The following is an 18643-nucleotide window of genomic DNA, read 5'->3' on the forward strand; positions in this document are numbered from 1 at the left end:
GTTATTACAAAGTTATTTCCGGCGTTATTGGGAATCAATGCCCTTCGCGGTTACACTTTCACATTTTCTCTGGTGTTAGGGTATGGACTCCAAATAACGCCGAAATGACTCCGCAATAACCCCCAATAACCTTCACAAAGGTTATTGAGGAGTTATTGAGAGGGGATTATGCACGGAGAGCTGCATGCGTTCTCCATACGTAAATATTTCACCTAAAACTCACACTAAAAAAGTTTACAGTTGTCAGACTCATGAGTGAGAAATCCCTATTAGTATGTTCGTATATAGGGATGCCATCATTTAGAATGTTCGTCTTGTTTTTTTGTTTTATAGATTTAATTTTGTGGCATCTTGGACATTGAATAGATATCCAACATAGTTGCAGACTTGGGACTCATATAGGAGGTTGTTGGTGTAGCATAAGTCGAGGTGGGATTGGAGGTCAAGCAGAGAATGATGGCATCACTAAGTGAGAAGTCGGCATTATTTTGGGAGGTGGCCATGACAAGAATTCGTCAACCGTTGATTCCTCCAATCGATGGATGGTAGTAGAGACCAGGGAGTTAGATGTAATGGTTATGGTGATCCACTGCCACAAAAAAAGAAGGGGTTTAATAAGAGAGAGTGACCAGGGGGGATTAAGAGGGAAAGATGTGGGGGGACGAGAGTCAGGTTGAGTTTGAAGAAAAATATTTTTAAAATATTAAAAACATCTCAAGCTTATTTTTAGTATTTCTTAAAACAAATCAAATTATTTTTGAAAATTATAGTACTAATTAAACATATTATTGTACTTTTATAAAAACAAAAATCTAGTCCCAAATTGGTTCTTAGCTTCTTAATGTGTTTTCTCCAACAATATTAAATTCTATGTTTTGTTCAGAAAATTTAAAAATTTCATGAAGCCCTAAAAAATGCCATATTAACGGCCCAAAAACTTGAAACTTTATAATCTTCACATCTTTTCTTCTTTTTATCCTCCCCTATCTATGTACAATGAGTTGCTATGAAAGTTTTTGTCTAATGTCTTACATCATGAATGACTTCAAGAGAGGATGCTAGCTTGGGTGTTGTAGGCTACATACAAAAATGAATGCAATAGCTATTAGCAAATATCCTTACCAATCAATTTCATTTGAATGTCAAGGACTTGAAAACCCCCGTTTTCTAAGGGTGTCTTTGGGTTATGTGGTGAAAAAATAGCAAAAATATTGATGAAAACAACCCCTCGTATGCACAACACTCTTCATCAATTGGCATTACCTTCAACTTTTTCTGTGATATACTTGTGCTTTTGAGTAGCAAGGCGGGCACACAGTCGCATTATTCATCCGGAGATCTTTATGCTTATGCACAATTTTGGAAAAGCTACCTTCTTATCAACGTCAAGAAGTTAATTGAGTATTTTATTGTTGTGATTGAATTCTCAGATGGACTTAAAGTTCATGCCATTTGCTTGGAACTTAAACATGAGGCATGGGCCATAGGAAGGACATCTAACCTAAATATTACCCAAAAAAATGCACATTCTTAATAAGGATGTTATTTATCACATTAACCGCGTAGCAAGCTTCTTGGACGTATTGATGCCCAACTCGTTGGAACATTCTTATAGAATCTGCACAACTTATCTATTATTCGGTGTTAAAATTGGTCAAGAAGATCTATTGATATTTTTGATGAAGTAGATCGATATTTCTATGATAAAATAAAATCTGATAGAACATTGTCTTTAACAGCACAACAGCACACCTTTTTCTTTTATTTTTCATTGTTTTTTTTTAATATCATGCAAGCAAATTGAATAAGTTTTTGTTACTTCTTGGGCCTATCACATGACCTTTTTTTGTACTTTTTTCTGTTTGAAGCTCATCTTATTGGTAGTTAGATGATTTTGCGAGGAATACAATTGATACATGGCTTCAAGCATTCAATCTACCGAACGAAGGTCAGTTTTTGTCTTAAGATTTTTTAATCATCGTTTCTTATTTGCATCATAGGTTTTACTTAAAATTCATATTTTTTTTGTCGATATGATAGCTTTGTTTTTATGTGGCTGTTTTTGGATGGTTAATCTTTTATGACGTCACGATAGATTTTACTTTGATAAGCATTATTTGTGACGTTTGCACTTTTATCTTTTATATTTGTGAAGGTTTATTTTAACACTCTTGTGTAGAGTGGACTTTTGAATATTTAATTTAATATCCGTATACTTTGGCCTTTTTTTTTTCTGTTTGTATTCACATGGTTTATAACCTATCTGTACTTAAATAGTCTCTCTTCAAAATGAAGGTATGCAAATCCTATTGAGTTCAACTACTATTTCCATTTTGCATTACATCTCAGCAGATAAAACATGCTGGACCGTTTCTTTTGTAGTGGAGATTACCCGTTCAAAAACTGGGACTACTGCATCCTGAATATTATTATCTTTAAAGGCCTAACCGTTTAAACTATCAGAAAACTATTGTTTTGTTGCTTCAGTATCATTCTTGCTTAGGTTTTTAGTAGCTTTGCGGTTTCTGTAATACCATTGCTGACATCCTATTTGAAATGTTTACTTTGCTGATGTTTTTCTAATGATTCTATACACATTATGGTCTTTTCTTGTGAATATTCTGATATTTTTCTTTTTTATAGGTGGACTTCTACAAGGAAGTCTGGTATGACCGTATTGGGGAAAGTTCCCAAACCCATTAACTTACCGAGTCAGAAGTATGTACTGTTTTTTTTTTGCAGTTTTTACATGATGAAAATCTAGCTGTTCTATCTTTATATGCCTTAATCGGTGGTTCTTATTATATGAAGGTTAGAAAATCATGGGTTGGATCCTAACGTTGAAATTGTTCCCAAGTACGCGCCTTTTTTGTCACTTTTTCATTGTTTTTTTATGTTTTTTCTTGTTTGTGCTTGTATGCTTTGTGATTTATAAGAAATTTGTTGCATGTGATTCTATGTATTGGTTGGCTTGAATTTTGTGCTTATGATAGGGGTACGCTTACATGGGGCACCCGGCCTTTGTTGGCTGCATCCAGTGCATGGGGTTCCTCAACTTTGTCGTCTCCTCGAACTGATGGGAGTGTTGGTTCACCAGTCCATGCTAATGGCCGTCCATCATCCGGTGGAAGTGGCACTCGTCCATCGACTGGTAGTAGTGAGAGGTCTAATGAGCCTGTTGCTCTTTCATTGGGTTCAAGTTCACGTCCATCATCAGCATCAGGGATACTTCCATCCAGCCATATGTCAGTAGCTGCAAATCGTCCGCGAAGTGCTGATAATAGACCCAATAGCTCTCATTTATCACGATTTGCAGAAAGTTCGGTCGACAGTATTGCATGGGGAGCAGCTGGAACTTCAGAGAAAGTGATACTTCATTTCTTATTTTCATTTCAATATAACTTTGTGCTAATTTTCAGATTTCATATTTTTCAAATATCATCCTGTGCTATTTTTTGTTATGATTGGTTGCAGATTCTAGCCACACCTTAGGATTTTCGTACCTCGTTTTTTCACTTTTGACTCTTTCACGTTGCAGACTGCTGATGCATCCAAAAAGAGCAACTTCACTCTGACTTCGGGAGATTTTCCTAGTTTAGGATCGGAAAAGAGTGATGAGCCAAAATCACAAAAAGGTGCTTGTTTATCTTCTCACTGTGATTAGTTAAATCCATTTTGCCTTTTGTTTTGCCCGCGAGAACGTGCCTTATTTTTTCTGCTAAATTTTGCCTTTCTGATTTAGGGAAGTTTTTGGCATGACAACTAGTGCATCTATGACACTGATCTAGTATTTGTAGATGATGCCTAGGGATCTAGATAGTGATTAGAATGTTTGTAAGGATGATAGGAATGATGAGAAACTAAAATAATGGGATTTAGAAGGATTGATTGTTGCTGTTTGGAGGACGACATTGACGAGGAAGTTGGTGGCTGATAGAAAGACGGTATAGATGTTAAGATGAATCCATCACCTGCACTCAATCAAGATAAAACCACACTGCTTAGAAAGGTTATTGTTGAAATTTTGCTACTCTAATCAAAGCGAAGAACTTAAGGCACATGGATCAAGCTTTTGTACTGTTGGATATGTTTCTCTATGATCCTCAGATTACAACCTGTGTGCTTTACTACAGGATTGCTGTCCCCTAATTGATTTTTCATTCTTTTTTGATTTATTCATCATTTGTAATGTATCTTTGGTGTACATGTATACCTTTCCTCCCCCTTTGTACAAAAAATGTAATAAGATTCTTGAGACTTTTGTCATTGTTTTATTTTCTATATGATATTAGGGCAAGATTTTAGAACATTTCTTTCAGGCTTTGTTATAATTCTCTAGGGTAAGGGTCTCCATTTCCCTTTTATCAATTTTTTTTTTATTCATTATATCCAGGTTTTTCATCTTCCCTTCAAAGGGAGTTGATCACGATTTGTTGAAAATCGGACTAAAGGAGAACTCGAGGTATCTCAAGCATTTTATTGTTTAAATGAGAAAAATAAACTTAAAGTTCCCAAATTGTAATGAGCTTTCAGAAGGGAATGGAAAAGGGAAATATCCAACAACAGCTTGTGGATTTACTTTTAGTGTCCAAAGACCTAAAATTCAATTGGAAAAAATTAATTTCATGATCATGACATGGTTATGAAACACCATGCTACCAAAGATTAGTGGACCTTTTATGTTCAACAAAAGAGGTTTGCCATGTGGTTAAGCAAATGCAATGGTGAGAGATACCTGCACATTTATAAAATTAAGATAAAACTCACTGCTACTAAATAAGATAATTTTCTTGTTATTGAATACTTTATTACCATGAAGGCTTATTCTTTAAAGTTAGACAATATCAAGATCTTAAGACGTCCTACTATGAGGATGTGGTGATTCTTAAAAAAATTTGTGGAGCGAGAAAGAATCATTAAATATATGAGAGGACTCAATGAATTTAGTTGTGTGCCCTCTACAAGCCACACGACAGGTAGCACTAACTTGCACCTCTCCTCCGTCTTTGCCAAACAACTAGGGCATGGAAATCTACTTAACAGAGACCTAGAGGCTTGTTGTTGTGTCCTTGTGAGCTGCATGAGTCTCTCTCACACGTGGAAAAACGTGTGGTTTTACCTTTCTCTGCTAGCAACTTCATCTTTCCTCCATTGTACGCTACTCGTCTTTACGATTTTAGCCACTCTTGCCTTTTCTTCTTCCTCTCGCGTTCTTCTTCTTCTTCTCCTTTCTTGCTCTCGCCCAAAATTTGAATGTATGAAGGGATGAGGAAATAGTTTGGACTTATTCTCCCGTTGGTGGTGGGCTTCACATTTGAACTACGTCTGCATCATTAGTGTTGTAAGACGTAAATTTGTTTCTTTTTTTTTATAATTATTTTAAAAAATTAAAGGGTTTTTATTAAAAAATTTCCCTTATTCATTTTGATTCGCACCAAATTGCCTTGTTTGAAAAGTATGGATTTTCTACACTTATTAGCCTACTTGTTATTTTGCTTGGTGATTTTCTTTTTTACATGCTTAGGTAAGGCTTGAATCTCTGTCCTTGGTCTCGACATCAATGAGCGGCTCAATGGATGGAAGTAGAGCCCCTTGTTCCAAAGGTGTGAGTGAATTCGTCCTAAACTATTTTAAAAGGGCTTTGACCTGTGGACTGGTAAGTGGATTGATTCCAAACAAAACTCAATCTGAGAAAGCATCAAATTCCATTGCTTGATTTCTTGCCAACAAAGCACCTGAGAAGATTTTCGAAGCAGTGATGCATTGCCGTCCCCCATCTATATGTTTGAGGATGAGCTGTTCAACGTAACTGAAGTTTTAAGTTCCTCCAAAAATGACAAAAGCTCCACATCTTTATCCAAAGCGATTTTTTGAGCACACTATGAAAACAAAATTTCTAAAGTAGAGATCAATAATTTGTGAAGCATCCAATGTCTTGCGACAAGATAAAAAGTGTGCCATCTTAGAGAAATGATTTGCCACTTATAATGAAGTCTATGCTCGGATCAACCCAATGTAGCTCTAGGACAAGAATGTGAGTGTAGAGATTGATATTTGTTTTGCATCTCTTTCTTTATTTTGGATTAAGTCGTGATCTTGCTTTTGCCCTAACGCTAGCACATTCATTTTGAATGCACCCATGATAATGAAGCACTCTTATTTAACTTTATGATAGTTAATTTCATCAGTCTAACATGTGGAACATTTTTGTATTCAAAGATTTATTCTATTGTTTGGAGTTATTCAATGAAGTTGTTCGTATTCATATGACTGTCAAAATCTGGTAAATCAATCTTGATTTTGAAATTATTCTCTCCCCTCTCCTATACTCAATACCGAACCGACTTGGCACTTTTCTTTTTTATTTGAGGCTTCTTGGTGAAAATGATTTCTTCTTCTCCATTTGGATGGTTACCATTACTGCTATTGGTAATTTCTTTATGCTGTCTCTTTTCAAAATCATCGAGTCTCTACTGTAATTAGATGTTTTTCCATTTCATATATTCTATGCAAGCTCCTGAATTCCTTGTTGAGGGTTTCTCATGGGTGGTATAGCGACTTGCTCCTCACTTTAGGAGTTCGGCTAGGTGCATGGACGGATTTTTTGTGGAGGTAGGAATGTTTGATTTTGAAGGTTCACAATTTGGATAACAGATTGAAATTAATATTTGACTTTGATACTAAATGAGACTGTTCTAGGGTTTCTAGAATTTGTTTGATCAAATTTAATGGGTTGAGATTGTTGAAAGGCAAGAGCAAATGGAAATGCAAATTTAGCGGGGTTTAGAGAAAAACTGAAGGAGTTCAGTAGGTGCCCGTACTGAAAATAGTACGGAGAATAACGAAATAACGTCTCACGGTGGTACTGATGCTGAGGAGGATCGCCCACTTGATTTCTTTAAGATACATATTTAACACTTGAAAAAAAAATAGGTTCCAACTTTCCAAATAGGAATAATCAGAGAAATGAAGTCTTTAAATAACATAAACCAACATTCAAGTTCCCCAAAATGGTTTTAAACAAATTACCTATACTAAGAAAAATCAACCCTATTTTTTATTCAAAAATAAGGGAAAATTGGGCCCACAAGTGTCAGTTGCCACAATAGGCGGGAAAATTCCTGCTATACTCTTGCACGTGAGAGGTATCTTATCCGTCCGTCCCATGATGCGATCTTGCATCCTTTTGGACGCTCTGACATCACTCTCTTTCTTCCTTTATGATTCCTTTCTTTTTAAAATATCATAGCATATATCTACCACAATCATCATTATTACTACTGTTTTGTTTGCTGTCACCTAAAAGTTAAAAGAAAAGCTTTACAAACCTGGAAGGTATGGAACATGAATATGATAAACCTATTGATTATTCCACCCCTTCCCGCTCGTACCACACATTGGTAATTTTTAAACGGTGAAATTACTATTATATGCATATGAATTTGGGGAAAGTCTTCCTGATTTTTATTTAGCATGCTAATTGCTTTGATTGTGTAGCTTTAATGTGGATTTGTGTTTTGAGTTACTACATAAATGGTTGGAGAAGGGAGAGGGGGGCGGGGGGTGCTAGTTCCTTATTGACTAGTGCCAGTTCCAATACACCACAGTTTGTTTGGTCTGGGTTGGCGGTGTTGGCGGGGGTTAAGGCCAATTCCCATTCCATACATTTTGTCTGGTTTGGGTTGCGCCCGTTTCATGCTTCTCGAGTAGGGGTTTTATCTTCCTATATCACTGAAAGCATTTAGATTCTCATAGCATGATGAAAAATCAGGAATGTTGCATAGAACAAAAATGTTCATATCATTGGGCAGGTCAATCTTTTAATTAATTATTATCAATTATTTCAACAATTCTGAATGAAGAGGCCCTAGTTCTTAATTGGTTAGAGCCAGTTCCCATTCCACACAGTTTGCGTGGCTTGGGTTTCTCCCATTTTATCTTTAGGGGTTTTATCTTCATATAACTGATAACATTTAGATCAATGACAAATAAAAATTGTTGATGACAACAAAAATGTTCATATCATCGAATATGTCAATTTTTTAAGTTTTATCATCAATCTCTTGACAGTTTTGAAAGAAGGGGCCTTAGTTCCACATAGTTTACTTGGCCTGGGCTGCGCTTATTTCATCCTCCGCGGGTATCGGGGTTTTATCTTCATATCACTGAAAACATTTAGATTCATGTAGCAAGGTGACAAATCAGGAAAGTTGAAGACAAAAGAAATGTTCATATCATTGAATAGGTCAATCTTTTAAGTATTATTATCAATTCTTTGACAATTGAGAGTGAACCACTAGCCCTAGTTTTGAGTTTTCCAAATAAATATACAGGAAATTTTTCTAATTCAATTTGATTCACACCAAATCATCTTGTTTGAAAACTATGACCTTTCTAGACCTATTAGCCTACTTGTCATTTTTCTTGGTGATCTTCTTTTTTACATAATTAGGTTAGGCTTGAATCTCTTTGAACTTGGTCTTAGCATCAATATAAGGCTCAGTGGTTGGAAGTAGAGCCACCAATTCCAAAGGCGTGAGTGAAACCCCCAAACTATTTTCAAAGAGCTTTGACCTATGGTCTGGATTGATTGCTTGTCGAGTTGGAGGGGTTTTATCTTCATATCACTGAAAGCATTTATATTCTCATAGCATGGTGATAAATCAAGAATGTTGAAGGCAACAAAAATGATTCTATCATCGGGCAGGTCAATTTTTTAAGTATTATTATCAATTCTCTTGACAATTCTGAATGAAGGGGGCCTAGTTCTTAATTGGTTCGAGCCAATTCCGATTCCACACAGTTTGCCTGACATGGGTTGCGTTCGTTTGATCCTTAGGGGTTATATTTTCATATCACTGAAAACATTTAGATCTTGTAGCATGGTGACAAATAAAAAAATGTTGAAGACAACGAAAATGTTCATATCATCAAACATGTCAATCTTTTAAGTATTATTATTGATTCTTGGGACAATTTTGAATAAACGAGCCCTAGTTCTTAATTGGCTAGGGTTAGTTCCCATTCCATGCAACTTGTTTGGTCTGGGTTGCACCTGTTTCATGCTTCTCGAGTAGGAGGGGTTTTATCTTCATATCACTAAAAGCATTTAGATTCTCATAGCATGGTGACAAATCAAGAATGTTGAAGACAACAAAAATATTCATATAATTGGACAGGTTCAATTTTTAAGTTTTATTATCAATTCTCTTGACAATTCTGAATGAAGGGGCCCTACTTAATTGATTAGAACCCATTCCACACACTTTTGCCTGGCTTGGGTTGCACCCGTTTGATCCTTAGGGGGATCACTGAAAACATTTAGATCTTGTAATATGGTGACAAATAAAAAAAGTTAAAGACAACAAAAATGTTCATATCATCGAACAGGCCAATGTTTTAAGTATTATTATTAATTCTTTTGATAATTTGGAATGAAGGGGCCCTAGTTCTTAATTGGCTATGGTCAATTCCCATTTCACGCAGTATGCTTGGCCTGGGCTATGCTTATTTCATCCTCCACGGGTAGGGGGAGTTTTATCTTCATATCATTGAAAACATTTAGATTAATGTAATATGGTGACAAATCAGGAATGTTGAAGACAAAAAAAATGTTCATATCATCAAATAGGTCAATCTTTGAAGTATCGGTATCAATTCTTTGACAATTCGGAGTGAACCACTAGCTCTTGTTTTGAGTTTTCGAAATAAATATGCAGGAAATTTTCCTTATTGAATTTGATTTACACCAAATCATTTTTTTGAAAACTATGGCCTTTCTAGATTTATTAGCCTACTTTTCATTTTACTTGGTGATCTTTTTTACAGCTTAGGTTAGGCTTGAATCTCTTTGACCCTGGTCATAGCATCAATATGAGGCTCAATGGTTGGAAGTAGAGCCACCAATTCCAAAGGTGTGAGCGAACCCCCAATAGACTATTTTAAAGGAGCTTTGACCTGTGGCATGGCTAGTGGATTGATTGCAAGCAAACTCAATTTGAGAAATGATCAAATCCCTTCACTTGATTTCCTGCCAACAAAACACCTGAGAAGGTTTTCAAAGCCTTGATGCATTACCACTTTCTATTTATCTATTTGAGGATGAGCTGTTGAAGGGAACTGAAGTTTCATATTTTTCTTACTCCATTAGGTCCTCCAGAAAAGAAAAAAATTCTTCACAACTTTACCTAAAGTGATTGTTTTGAGCACACTATGAAGACAAACCATCGAAAGTAGAGATTAACAATTTGTGAAGCATCCAATGTCTTATGCTAAGATAAAAAGTGTGATATGGAAAAATAATTTGCCACTCATAACAAAGTTCATGTTTCATTGAGGCAAGCTCATAATGAAGTCTATGCTCACACCTACCCAACGCAGTCGTGGGAAAAAAATGAATGTAAAGATTGATAGTGGTGTTGCATCTCTCTATTCATCTTGTATTAGTCATGATATTGCTTTTGCTCTCGTGCTGGCACAGGTGTTTTGAATTCACCCACCATAATAAAACACTCTTATTTAACCTTATGGTAGCTAGCTTCATCTTTCTATCATGTTGAACGTTTTTATTTTCAAAGATCCATTTTATTGTCTGGAGCTACTCAAAGAATTTGTCTGGATTCATACGATCGCCATAATATGATAAATTAATCTTCATTCTGAAATCATTCTTTCTCCCCTCCTATACTCAACGTCAAACTGACTCGGCATCATCTCTTCTTTGCTTGGGGCTTTTTGGTGAAAATGATTCTATAATCTTTCTCCATTTGGATGGTCACCGTCATTGCGTGGGTAATTTCTTTATGCTATTTATTTTCAAAATCAGTGTGCCTCCACTGTAATTAGTGGGTTTCATATCTTCTATGTAAGCTCCTGAGCAACTCATTGAGGGGTTCTTCTTAACAGTATAGTAACTTGCTCCTCAAGTTAACAGTTCTGCTAATGGGACAGATTTTTTGTGAAGGTAGGATTACGAATTAAATAGGATTTGACTTTGATACTGAATGACACTATTCTAGGGTTTCTAGAATGTGTTTAAGATCAAATTTAATTGTTTGAGATTGTGGGAAGGCAAGAGCAAAGGGATATGCAAATTCAACGGGGGTTAGAGAGGGATTGAAGGACTTCGCGAACTGAAAACAGCAGGAAGGATGATGAAATGATGATCTCACGGAGGTACAGATGTTAAGAAAAAAATAGCCTACAACTCTCTAAAGTCTTCAAATAACATAAACCAACATTAAAGTTCCCCAAACCAGGTTTTAAACAAATTACCTATACTAAGACAAATTTATCCTATTTTTTATTAAACAAGGGAGAATGGGGCCCAAAAGGGCCAGTGAAACAGCCGGCGGCAAAATCCCTGCTATAGTCTTGCACGTGACTGGATTTCTGCTCGTTCGTCGCACGATGCGATCCCACATCTTTTTGGACTCTCTCGCATCACTCTTTCTTCTTTTATGATTCCTTTCTTTCTAAAATGTCATAGCAAATATCTTCATCAATCATCATTAATTCTACTGTTTATTTTGCTGTCACCTAAAGTTAAAAGAGAAGCATTACGAACCTGTAAGATATGAAACATGAACATGATAAACTTACTGATTATTCGGCCCCTTCCCTCTCGCACCACACACAGTAATTTTTAGATGGTGAAATACTCGCTACTGCTATGCATATGAATTTGGGGGAATTCTTCCCAGTTTTTATCTAGCATGCTATCTGTTTTGATTGTTCAGTTTTTATGCAGATTTTTGTTCTTGATTTGGCTACAAAAGTTAGGAAGTTGTTTGAACTCGAAATTTCAATCCTTTCAAATTCTATGACTATTATGAACTTTGTAACTTTGTTTCTTTTTGTGGTTGCTTCATAATTTTTTATTGCGATCATGTGATGTGTCTAATTGATTAAAGACAATTTCACTTTTTAATACTGCAAAGCCCATAAAAAAATGATTATTGAGTTTTTAACTTACTGGATTACTTTCAAGTAAAAGGACTTAATGGGATATCAATGGCTTTGGGTTTTGTTGTATATTTCTTGTTCCTTAATTCCTGAGTAAAGCTGAATATACCCAATAGTTTCATTAGAATCAACTCGCCTTCCGTTACCAGGTCAAAACCCAAATGTTTCAGCTTCTCCTGCTACGGCTCTATCTTCAAGTTTGAAAGGGACATCCAAACCTCTGTTAACCAGTGGTATGCTTCTGTTTATGTTCTGAGTTTACAATGATGTCAAATTTATTATTCTATTTTGGCAGTTTATGTGACCCTTTTCTATTTAAGAAGAAGCTCAAAATGGTGCCTCAACAATTTATGAGGAGCTTTTTTTGCGCTTAGACTATATAAACGGACGGATGTGGTACTCAAAACGCTTTAAGTAGGAACCAAAATAGTCCTGCCATTTTAAATTGAAGTTAATGGTGCAAAAAATATGGGTGTTTTAGAAATGTATAATTTCATATTGAATTATTTAATATTAGTAGCTTATTTCACATGTAGTTGGAGTGGATTGAGATCGTGCAGGTTGCAGGGTAAGTAGATTTTTTACAATAAATAATATAAGTTGACTCTTTTGTAATATTTCTTCAATCATCACAAAAATAAATTCGATATATTTTGTTGAAATGAATTAAGATAACAAAGATGTCAAATGAATTTATTTAATAAAAAAAATCAACTTGCTCCACGATCGGCACGATTTCAATTCACTGCTTATGTGTACGAAGTTTGATGCTGTACATGGGAAAATAAGGCATGCAGGGAATCAGATTTACAAAAAAATCCATGAAAAAACATTTTTCTATATACCATTTTTAATATCGTTAACTTCAATCTCAATTGGTTTAAAGAACAGTACTATTTGGATACTTGTCTAATGGGCCTGTCTGGAAACTAAATTTGACCTTTTACTTGTTTTCAGACTAAATAGCCCCATTGGGGGACCATTTTGATTCTCTCTCCTGTTTATTCCTGTACATTAAACCATCTAATTATTTGATTGGCTTTTCTCTCGAGTAGTAGGTAATGAAAATCCAGGTCTGGCTTTGCATGGAAATTTTAACAGCTGGAGTGCTGATACTCTTCCTTGTGCTGGAGAAGGTCCTTCCACTAGAACAGAAAACTGGCATCGGGACATTCATAACGCACAGCCTCTATTAGATGCACATATGGCAGCTCAACAATATGGGCCTTGGCATGGTCCTGCTCACCATTCTCCTGTAGTCTGGCATGGAGGGCATGAGGCTGGTGTTCTTTATAGACCCTCATTTGGCCCTCCGGGTACTTATCATGTTGATGCGTATTATCCTTATGTTCAAGCAGGTGCACTACCTAATAATCAAGCTTTCCCAAGGGCAGAAACTATTTCAGGTGGCGTCCACCTTAAGAAAGGTGAAGCTTACAGGCACATGCCTCCTGAATCATACCTTCCACACGGCGAGTCGGGTATTCCTGTCAGACCTGGAGTATATCCTGGTCCAGTTCTCTATGAAACTCACCCAAGCTTCGACAATTCCTCCGAGCAAGTTGGTTCCACTGCGGGAATGCCGGGGCAGTATGGTTTGCATAACCAGAATCGCTCTGAAAATCAGACACCTCAACCATGGAGGTTTCACCCTCAGCCTGATGGACCTGTTCCTGTGACTATTATTCAACATGAGATATCTGGCCAAGCTAATGAAACTCAAGGACAGTACAGAGTTCTACTAAAGCAGCATGGAAATCATGAAGAGAAGGATGCATCTGGGAAGGAGCATGCTGCAGTAGTTTCCTCAACTGCTCAGAAAGGAAGGCGAACTGGATTCTCAATGCCAGAGCCTTACTCGACGGACCAAAGCTACAAAGAAGAAGAAAAAATTGAAGAACAGCATGGCAAGGTTTCCCATCGTCAATATCCTAATGATTTGGTAGATCAAAATGACAGAAATTCTTTAGGAACTTGCAAGTCTGCTGGTCACAATGTAATGAAGAAGCTGGATACTTATCAACAAAAAGCCATTGTCAAAAAGAATGCCAGTCTAATGGAAAAGGTTGAAGGTTTGAATAGTAAAACAAGGGCTGTTGATGCCCACTTTGAGGGTGAGAATTATCCTGCAAAGGAGATGAGAAGTAATCAAAGCTCAAGCAGTGGTGAAGGTCACTTTGCGGGGGTTGGTCCAGCAAATTCTTGCTCTGCTAGCAGTACTTCCGTTTCTGGTGCTAGAAATTTGGGTACGAGCAAGTCGAATGCACCTACAAAGGTTATGATACATGAGTCAGTTCTCGAGTCAAACTATTCAGAAGATGGTGTACATTCACAGTTTCATAATCAGAAGGTAGTCCTTGATGTAAAAGGAAAGGGCGAGCATCACGGAACTCTGAAATTTGGCAGTTATGGTGCTGATGATGCGAATAATTCCCTTGAAATGGATTCTTTGGAGAAAACAAGTGTGACAATTGGTAAAAGTGGATGTTTGTTATCTATACCTGATTCACAATTATCTAAAGCGGGTTCTGATGACCAGGGTTCTCGTCTTATTCTCAATTCCGTCAGTGATCGATCCTCTTTGAAATCTGTTGATCATGATGTCCAGGTTTGGATCCTGTCATTTCTTGAATTTAGTCTTAACAATAAGTTTCTGGGATAATTTCTTTGGAAGTTGCTACATCATAGTTTATAGAAGAACAATTTACATCCTTGTAGAAGTTCACGATGGATGATACAAAAATTGAGTTTGGTTCATATGGATGATACAAAAATTGAGTTTGGTTTATGCACACATCATTTTTATTTATTTAATTTCAATGCTTGTTCTATAAATATAAAGTATCATCTAAATTTTTTTTAGGTGGGCATGCGTTATTGTTCGTTTGAAGCTCTTATGATCTGTTTGGAATCATTTCTATTATTTGTTTGAAGTGCTTATGATCTTTTGGAATCATTTTTATTTTCTGTTTTAGTTTTTATTGTTAAAAATATATTTGCTTAGTGTTTTTTTATATGTAATTTATCCTTTGTTTTAAATTAAACATGCTTTAACATACCAACCATACATTATTTTTTCCAAATCGACACATAAACAAAATAAATAAAATTACAAATTAAAAATTAAAAATTAAAAATTAAAACATGAAACAAAAATAAAAATGATCCCAAATGGCCCCTAATTTTTAAGTTTGTTATTTAGATATATGCTTCCTGGTAAAAAAGAAAAGTGTAATTAATGTAACGATGATATGGAAGTTATCGATCATTTCTTCGAGTTTTTTGTTGAGCAATTGATTTTCTTTACTTAGGATTGATATGAAAAGTATCCATCATTTCCAATGCTCATCCATTTCTTTTTTTATTACAGCATGCTAAGCTGAAAGAAATGGCAAGGCAGCGTGCCCTCCAACTCCAGAAGGAAGAGGAGGAGCGAACAGCTGAGCAGAAGGCAAAAGCTCTGGCTAAATTGGCTGAATTGAACGAGAGAGCTCTTGCAAGTTCCAAGCAGGCTTCAAGACATGCTCAGCCACTGAACAATGACAGCCCAAATAAGCACAACACATCTGGTAAGGATGAGAAAACTACGACTGCCAGTGGAGCTCTCCATGGCAGCCTTTCTTGTGATTCTGAAGCAAAAAAGCATCCTAATGATGCCAACATTGTCAAGCTCAAAGATTCATCTGACTTGTCCCTTACTCAGTCATCTGGGACTTCTGACCCCTCTGTCCAAGCTCAGGTCTCGGTTGGTGAGCAGTCATGGCAGTTGGGTCAAGAGAGTAATCCAGAATTTACTACAGGAAAATCTGCCTCCGATTTGCAGGACAACAATGTTTCAAGACGAAAACAAGCATGGAACAGAAGAAGACGGTCTAATGTAGATGAGCGAAACCAGTCGGAGAAGTTAAACAATTCTGAGAGTGGTGGGAGCACAAGATGTGCTTCCATAGTCAATGAAGACGCATCCGATGGTCTTGGAATTCTCAACAGTGATCCTCCCCCTGTTCAGGCTAGTAAGAATAATCGTGGTCCAAAGTATAAGAACAAGTTGAATGATACTAAATTAAACTCTCAGTTACCACATGTAGCGCAACAAGAAGGCAGCTCTGGAAAAGTTGTATTGGACAGTGATGGAACTAAGACCCCAGCAAAATTGTTTGAGCCCCTGTCAGTTCAAGAAAATAATTCAAATGAAAGTTTGAGAGATCAGGATTCCATGGATTTAAAAGCTGGACCTAATCAGTCAGGGTCGGAACCTGCTAAAATAACCACTGAAAGGGCAACCAATAACTGGAAATCTCAACCTCATAGGAAGCCAACGAAAAACGGTCAATCTGATAAAGCAAATGCCAAGTATATAGGTGGTGAGACTGTGGTCTGGGCGCCTGTGAAGGTGGTGAACAAAGATGGATCTTCTGAGTCTCACAAGAGCAGTGCAGGTGAATTAACTAATCTGTCAGATGGGAAGAATGTGCAAGACACACGTAATGGTGCAAAAGCCAAAAGGGCAGAGATAGAGAGATATGTTCCTAAGCCAATTGCGAAAGAATTATCACTGCAGGGAGACTCCCACCAGTCATCTTCTACAGTAGTCTCAGCGTCATCTTCTGCTGATTCTGGGAAGCGTGAATTGGCCTCATCAAGTGCTGTAACTGGCAAAGATGTTAGCTCTACTGTTGCAAAAACGGCATTGATTTCTATGAATACAGAAGATAATAAGCAAAGCAGGCAGGGCAAGACACATTCATCATGGCGTCAACGAAATCCTGGCGAGGCTCCATCGCACGAACAGATCGAACAATCTTCTGGACCTTCTAAATCGGTTCAGAAGACATCTGAGCACCAACATTCAAAACCCAGTGATGATGAAGGTAGTAATAAGAATCCACAGAACGAGCTTATAACTACATCAGACATTGTTAAGGATCACGGCACAACCCGACTGAAACGGCAGCAATTTAAAGAAGTCAAGGTTGATGGAACCAGCTATGCTCCTCATAGCAAAGCGTTACAGGGTGAGCTGCCTAACAAAAAAGAATGGCAGCCTGCAGCTCCAGTTGACTCTGGGGACAGGAATTCTTCAAGAAATGAAAACCCGAATGCTGGTTCTGGTCACATGAAGTCTCTTTGGCAACCTAAATCTCAGGTTCATTCCCAGCAATATCAGCATGGTTATAAAGGAGGCGGAGGACAGAGAGCTACTGAGAAGCTGCTGCCTTCACAAACCATAGAGCAGCAGTTTGAGTACCAGAGTGGTCACAACAAAGATGGTGACATGTTTCAGAAGAACTCTGGTGCTCGCGAAGAATCATCGGAAGCCCACAGAGTTTCATCTGGATCAAGGTATGGCATGCAAGGTCACCATCACACCAGACGAGGCGGTCATTTATATGGGCATCGGCGTGGCGGTGCTTCAGTTCGTGTGAATGGTTCTTATGATATGGTAGGATGAGATGCAGATTGTCCTTAATGTCGTAGCGGTCTCATTTTAACTAAAAATGGCAGTCTGCGAGATATGGAATATATGGTAGACTTTATTCAGATAGCAGATTCTGATGGTTGCTTACTTTGTTCAGGCTTGAGCTATCCCACAGGTTAGTTTATGCATTTGATGTATTGGTGATTTTTATTTTTTTAATCAGACGACTGTTTTTCTTCTCTTTTGCCTAACTTGGATACTTTCTCCTGGGAAGCGCAGCTTGAGTTTGTTTTGTTTGTCCTGGGAAGATGGATGTTAATGTCGTGTTTTTTTCGGGTTGGGTTGGATGATGTTGTTTTGACGGCTCTACCTCATTGGAGGTGGCTGGAAGGTAGATTTACTTCGTCTTTTTCATTGTTTTATACACTGTCAATGGACATTGTTCTTCATCTGGACATTTAAGGGGTTGTTGGGATCACTTTTACTTTTTATATTTTATTTCTATTAAAAAAATATATTTGTTTTATGCATTTTTTACATGTTTTAATTTTTATTTTTAAAAATAAATTTGATTGTTTTTGAAAACATACAAAATATCTTGAAGTTATTTTGAGTGTTTTTAAAACAATTAATGTTGCTAGATATACTAAATATGTTTTATTTTAAATAAAAATATAAACAGAAATAAAAATCAAAAGTGATCCCAGTTAACTCCTTTGTTTTTTTTTTGAAAAAAATGGGGGTGTCAGTTGTCTAAGCACAGCTACTTTGAGCTTCTGTTTAACTACTATATGAAATTTGAGAAATTTACATGCATGCTGCACAATTTTTGTGTATTTACGTATCAATATATATATGCCTACAGGTAAAAATGTGTATGTCACTTTAAAAAGTAATTAATGGTGGTTTTTTTGATTTGATACTAAAGAGTCGAGTTTGATATCTAAATTTGAAAGTTTATGTGGAATGCATGTAAATGCCTCAATGGAATTTTATGATTTGGGGTGACTTCCTACTTTTAGGGTAGTTATTTTGACTCATGTAATTGGAAGTCATTTTAGATGGAAGTTCAGAACTGTGAATTTCTGGTTTTCTTGTCAGAAGCAAAATAGATTTGAGAGAAAAATAGTTTGAGGTAAGACATAAATCCACTCCACAAAATGAGAAATGAATACATCCGTGATAGGTTTGGTGTAGCATGACGGACAAAATTAGAGAAAGTCAGTTTAGATGGTTTGGTCTCATTAAGCGTGGACCATC

General features: G+C 36.7%; 1 protein-coding gene across 2 annotated transcripts in view; it reads left to right on the forward strand.

Moving 5' to 3' along the window:
• LOC110038860 (protein MODIFIER OF SNC1 1) overlaps positions 1 to 17656 on the forward strand; it is a 29867-nt gene extending 12211 nt beyond the window's left edge. Inside the window, exons 4-11 of one of the 2 annotated variants that reach the window (XM_020743777.1) lie at positions 1869 to 1948; positions 2644 to 2718; positions 2812 to 2856; positions 2994 to 3366; positions 3539 to 3635; positions 12114 to 12197; positions 13020 to 14572; positions 15335 to 17656. In XM_020743777.1, coding sequence (XP_020599436.1) covers positions 1917 to 1948; positions 2644 to 2718; positions 2812 to 2856; positions 2994 to 3366; positions 3539 to 3635; positions 12114 to 12197; positions 13020 to 14572; positions 15335 to 17416 — 4341 coding nt within the window. In that variant the 5' untranslated portion in view covers positions 1869 to 1916 and the 3' untranslated portion in view covers positions 17417 to 17656. The remainder of the gene's footprint in view (positions 1 to 1868; positions 1949 to 2643; positions 2719 to 2811; positions 2857 to 2993; positions 3367 to 3538; positions 3636 to 12113; positions 12198 to 13019; positions 14573 to 15334) is intronic. The other variant, XM_020743778.1, reaches the window with a different exon arrangement.
• The last annotated feature ends 987 nt before the right edge of the window (positions 17657 to 18643 follow it).

The sequence above is a fragment of the Phalaenopsis equestris genome, unplaced genomic scaffold (genome assembly GCF_001263595.1).
Source record: "Phalaenopsis equestris unplaced genomic scaffold, ASM126359v1 Scaffold234178, whole genome shotgun sequence".
NCBI lineage: Eukaryota > Viridiplantae > Streptophyta > Magnoliopsida > Asparagales > Orchidaceae > Phalaenopsis > Phalaenopsis equestris.